Here is a 6,121-nt window from a genome sequence, read left to right as displayed (position 1 = left end):
CGGGTATTAACTGTAACTGGAGTAATACGGGTATTAACTGTAACTGGAGTAATACGGGTATTAACTGTAACTGGAGTAATACGGGTATTAACTGTGTAGCTAGGGTATTAACTGTGTAACTAGGGTATTAACCGTGTAACTAGGGTATTAACCGTGTAACTAGGGTATTAACCGTGTAACTAGGGTATTAACCGTGTAACTAGGGTAATGAGTGTATTGCCTGTGTAACTAGAGTATTGCGTGTATTAACTGCGTAACTGGAGTATTAACTGCGTAACTGGAGTATTAACTGCGTAACTGGAGTATTAACTGCGTAACCAGAGTATTAACTGTGTGGCCAGGGTATTAACTGCGTAGCTAGGGTATTAACTGCGTAGCTAGGGTATTAACTGTGTATTAACTGTAACTGGAGTAATACATGTATTAACTGTGTAACCAGAGTATTAACTGCGTAAGTAGAGTAATGTGTGTATTAACTGTGTAACTAGAGTAATATGTGTATTAACTGTGTAACTAGAGTAATACATGTATTAACTGTGTAACTAGAGTATTAACTGTGTAACTAGAGTAATATGTGTATTAACTGTGTAACTATAGAGTAATATGTGTATTAACTGTATAACTAGAGTAATATGTGTATTAACTGTGTAACTAGAGTAATATGTGTATTAACTGTGTAACTAGAGTAATATGTGTATTAACTGTGTAACTATAGAGTAATATGTGAATTAACTGTAACTATAGAGTAAAATGTGTATTATCTGTGTAACTAGAGTAATACCTGTGTATTAACTGTGTAAATAGAGTAATAACAGTATGTGGTCGGTGTCCTCTCCAGAGCTGCTCCATAAAGGCATGACGTCAGTCACTAACATGGAGGGCTGGGTGGGCCACCCCCTGGACCCTATTGGCACTCTGTTCAGCACCCTACTGGACACGGGACGAGGAGACGAGGAGGGGGGCAACGCCTTCCTAGACTTCTCAGGTACACGTAGGCACACACTTTCTCACTCTTTCCTGCATATTTAATTCATTGTATTTCTACAGTTTCTTTTATTCTGCGCCATCTCTTATTCATGAGCTGTGATTTGGAGGATGGCTGAGGAAGAAATTAGTGATGTCATCAATGATGATTTGGTGTGATTGGTTCTGTCAGACGGGTTCTAGTGTTCCTGTTCTTCTAGATCAGACACTGTGTTTGTGTGCTTCATTAAATAGTACCCGCAAAACATCAGTCTCAACGTCAACAGTGAAGAGGCGACTCCGGGATGCTGGCCTTCGAGGCCAGCAAAATTCTGAGTACGGCGCTCAGACGACAAATCAACCCAAAGAGATATCCGCCATGTTGAAGTCAACAGAAGTCAGAAATAGCATTATAAATATTCACTTACTCCCAGGAATCCCAGTTCCACAATAAATGTTTGTTTTGTTCGATAATGTCCATAATTTATGTCCAAATTCCTCCTTGTTGTTCGCGCGTTCAGTACACAATCCAAACTCACGACGCGCGTGCAAGTCCAGCGGAAAGTACGGACAAAAGGTCAAAAAAGTTATATTACAGTCCGTACAAACATGTCAAACGAAGGATGTTTTTAACATAAATCTTCAATAATGTTCCAACCGGAGAATTCATTTCTCTTCAGAAATGCAATGGAACTCAAGCTAACTCTCACATGAACGCGCATGGTCAGCTCGTGGCACTCTGGGAGAGACCTTACAAAATCCCCTCTCATTCGCCCCCACCTCACAGTAGAAGCATTAAACAAGGTTCTAAAGACTGTTGACATCTAGTGGAAGCTTTAGGAAGTGCAACATGACCCCATTTCCACTGTATCTTGGATAAGCAAAGAGTTGAAAAACTACAAACCTCAGATTTCCCTCTTCCTGGTTGTATTTTTTCTCAGGTTTTTGCCTGCCATATGAGTTCTGTTATACTCACAGACATCATTCAAACAGTTTTAGAAACTTCAGAGTTTTCTATCCAAATCTACTAATAATATGCATATCCTAGGATCGGGGCCTGAGTAGCAGGCAGTTTACTCTGGGCACGCTTTTCATCCGGACGTGAAAATACTGCCCCTCCACCCAAGAGAGGTTAATCAGAACAGCAGTTTTCAGCTGTGCTAACATAATTGCAAAAGGGTTTTCTAATGATCAATTAGCCTTTTTAAAATGATAAAGTTGGATTAGCTAACACAACGTGCCATTGGAACACAGGAGTGATGGTTGCTGATAATGGGCCTCTGTATTCCTATGTAGATAATCCATTAAAAAAATCTGCCATTTCCAGCTACAATAGTCATTTACAACCTTAACAAAGTCTACACAACATTAACAATGTCTACACTGTATTTCTGATAAATATTAAGTTATTTTAATGGACAAAAATTTGCTTTTCTTTCACAAACAAGGACATTTCTAAGTGACCCTAAACGTTTGAACGGTAGTGTATACACACACACACACACACCTACACACACACACACACACACACACACACAGTACCAGTCAAAAGTTTGGACATAACTACACATTCCAGGGTTTTTCCTTATTTGTACTATTTTCTACATTGTAGAATAATAGAGAAGACATCAACTATGAAATAACACATATGGAAAAGTAAAGCACCCCAAACCATCACACCACCTCCTCCATGCTTCACGGTGGGAACCACACATGCTGAGTTCATCGGTTCACCTACTCTGCGTCTCACAAAGACATGGCGGTTGGAAACAAAAATCTCAAATTTGGACTCATCAGACCAAAGGACAGATTTCCACCGGTCTAATATTCATTGCTCGTGTTTCTTGGCCCAAGCAAGTCTCTTCTTATTATTGATGTCCGTGCTTCTACACCTGCATTGCTTGCTGTTTGGGGTTTTAGGCTGGGTGTCTGTACAGCACCTTTTGACATCAGCTGATGTAAGAAGGGCTTTGTAAATGCATTTGATTTGATAGTACTGGTTTCTTTTACTTGTTACTTGAACTCTGTGAAGCATTTATTTGGGCTGCAATATCTGAGGCTGGTAACTCTAATGAACTTATCCGCTGCAGCAGAGGTAACTCTGGGTCTTCCTTTCCAGCGGCGGTACTCATGAGAGCCAGTTTCATCATAGCGCTTGATGGTTTTTGCAACTGCACTTGAAGAAACTTTCAAAGTTCTTGACATTTTCCCGGATTGGCTGACCTTCATGTCTTAAAGTAATGATGGACTGTTGTTTCTCTTTGCTTATTTGAACTGTTCTTGCTATAATATGGACTTAGCCCTATTTGGTAAAATACCATCTTCTGTATACCTACCTTGTCACAACACGAGGTGTGTGTGTATATATACTGAACAAAAATATWAACTCAACAATTTAAGATTTTACTGAGTTACAGTTCATTAAAGGAAATCGGTCAATAGAAATAAATAAATGAGGCCCTAATCTATGGATTTCACATGACTGGGAATACAGATATGCATCTGTTGGTCACAAATACCTTGAAACAAAATGTAGGGGCGTTGATCAGAAAACCAGTCCGTATCTGGTGACCACCATTTACCTTATGCAGTACAACACATCTCCTTCGCATTGAGTTGATCAGGCTGTTGATTGTGGAATGTTGTCCAACTCCTCTTCAATGGCTTTGCGAAGTTGTTGGATATTAGAGGGAAGTGGAACACGCTGTCGATCCAGAGCATCCCAAATATTTTCAATGGGTTACATGTCTGGTGAGTATGCAGGCAATGGAAGAACTGGGACTTTTTCAGCTTCCAGGAATTGTGTACAGATCCTTGCGACATGGACCGTGCATTATCATTCCTTAACATGAGGCGATGGCGTTGGATGAATGGAACGACAATGGGCCTCAGGATCTCGTCACGGTATCTCTGCGCATTCAAATTGCCATTGATAAAATGCAATTGGGTTCATTGTCCATAGCTTATGCCTGCCCATACCATAACCCCACCGCCACCATGGAGCACTCTGTTCACAACGTTGACATCAGCAAACCGCTCACCCACACAACGGCATACACGCGGTCTGCGGTTGGGAGGCCGGTTGGACGTACTGCCAAATTCTTTAAAACGACGTTGGAGGTGGCTTATGGTAAATAAATGAACATTCAATCCTCTGGCAACAGCTCTGGTGGACATTCCTGCAGTCAGCATGCCAAATGCACGCTCCCTCAACTTGAGACATCTGTGGCATTGTTGTGTGACAAAACTGCACATTTTAGTGTATTTTTATTGTCCCCAGAACAAGGTTCACCTATGTAATGATCGTGCTGTTTAATCAGCTTCTTGATATGCCACACCTGTCAGATGGATGGATTATCTTGGCAATGGTGAAATACTCACTAACAGGGATGTAAACAAATTTGTGCACAAAATGTGAGAGAAATAAGCTTTTTGTGTGTATGGAACATTTCTGGGATCTTTTATATCAGCCATGAAACATGGGACCAACACTTTACATGTTGCGTTTATATTTTTGATCAGCGTATATATCTCAATTACGGAACCAGCACATCAAACATTGATCATTGTGAAGCCCTAAGAGACTTTGGCCTTGGTTGAAATAAGTCATTTTGGTGCAGACTGTAGACTATATCCGTATCTGGTGTGTTGGTGCTGGGGGTAAAACTAGCGCCTGGACACCCAGTAGCTCTGCATCACTGAAATGGCATGTTGTGGTGTTCTGGGACAGCGCAGAGCTAATTTCATAATAATGGAGGTGACTGTATTGTAGGTTATTATAGTTTTGTGTTTTTATTTCTATTTGTTTTTAAGGTTTTATTTGAAATTCAGTTTAGTTTTAGTTTGTTTTCAGATCCACTTTCTTCGTCTTTATTTAAAGTTTTATAAAAATGTATTTAGTTTTTATATTGTTTAGTTTTTATGTTAGTGACAGAAAGAAGCCTATCCAATACACTGTTTGTGGGGGGATGTCACTTCTTGCCACTGTGGGGCAGTAATGTATAAGGTGATGGGTCAGGTCATAGGTTAGGTTTAAAGGTAGACTCAGTAAACACTAGTAGTGGGTCAACAACCAGGAGCGTTGAAGCGCGAAGCAAAATTTCTTCACTGTTTTGGTCCAGTAGCTACCAGGTTATAGCAGCGTGAAGCCCACCGGTGCATATGCGCAGATACTCGGTCTTGCATCGTGCTCATTGGAGCAGATCACTTTTGTCAAGTCGGTGCCTTTTTAAAGTGTGTTGCATTCTGGGGGGAAAAATTGTCAGACATGTCGACTGCATGAACTTTACAAAAATTATGTGGTCAAAGGTGAAGTTTTGACTGCAGTCGATTGCAAGTTTCTGCAGTTGCTCCTCACAGACTTCATCCTGCAGCCATCGCCTGCACGGTGGGAGGCTCTATTGTCAACTAATCATTAGGCTGTTTTTGTTTGACCCACACGAACGTGACCAAACACATGACTGAAACAGGGACCAATTTTCCTTAATTTATGTGTACAGTGGATATATACAAATAAATATGATTTGAGGCTCTCTCTAACTGATTCTGCAAGGTGTACATGCATAATAATATTATGTTTTAAGTGTGTAATATGGGGGTGGGACATCATATAGAAAAACATTTTATAAACAGTGGCAACACTGCCATGTTGATCTGAGCCTTGCTGTTAGAAAACCACATTAGTGTCCGACTGTTGCAGAGTCACCTCCCCCGACTCCACTCCTTGACTTTTGTCTACAGTTGGTTTCTTTAGCCTTGCCACTCAAATGTGCCCAATCTCTGCGTGGCTGCTCGTCATCTCGATGAGTCTATCTGTAAATTATAAAGTCAATCTCAATGTGCCCCGCCAGATTCAGAAGCTTGAAAACCCCATTAGAAAAAAAGCTTGACAACCCCATTCGATTTTTGCCTCGCAAACTAAAACTGAACATAATTCAAAAGGGTTTTTATTTCGTTTTCGAGTCAAAGATAATAATAGTGTTTTTTTATTTAAAAAAATTACAGATTTGTTAATTATTTATATTTCAGTTGAGTTTCAGTTTTAATTTACTATAATAACCTTACTGTATTGAATCTGACACAGATTGATCCACAACCTTGCTGTATTGAATCTGACACAGATTGATCCACAACCTTGCTGTATTGAATCTGACACAGA

General features: G+C 40.2%; 1 protein-coding gene across 1 annotated transcript in view; it reads left to right on the top strand.

The window, feature by feature from the left end:
• LOC112071385 (zinc finger SWIM domain-containing protein 6-like) overlaps positions 1-6,121 on the top strand; it is a 63,528-nt gene that overhangs the window by 45,889 nt on the left and 11,518 nt on the right. Inside the window, exon 8 of the mRNA XM_024138840.2 lies at positions 839-985. Coding sequence (XP_023994608.1) covers positions 839-985 — 147 coding nt within the window. The remainder of the gene's footprint in view (positions 1-838; positions 986-6,121) is intronic.

Source organism: Salvelinus sp. IW2-2015, unplaced genomic scaffold, assembly GCF_002910315.2.
Source record: "Salvelinus sp. IW2-2015 unplaced genomic scaffold, ASM291031v2 Un_scaffold1601, whole genome shotgun sequence".
Classification (NCBI taxonomy): Eukaryota; Metazoa; Chordata; class Actinopteri; order Salmoniformes; family Salmonidae; genus Salvelinus; species Salvelinus sp. IW2-2015.
Note: the sequence above shows the minus strand (reverse complement) of the source record. Positions and strands in the feature narration are given on the sequence as shown.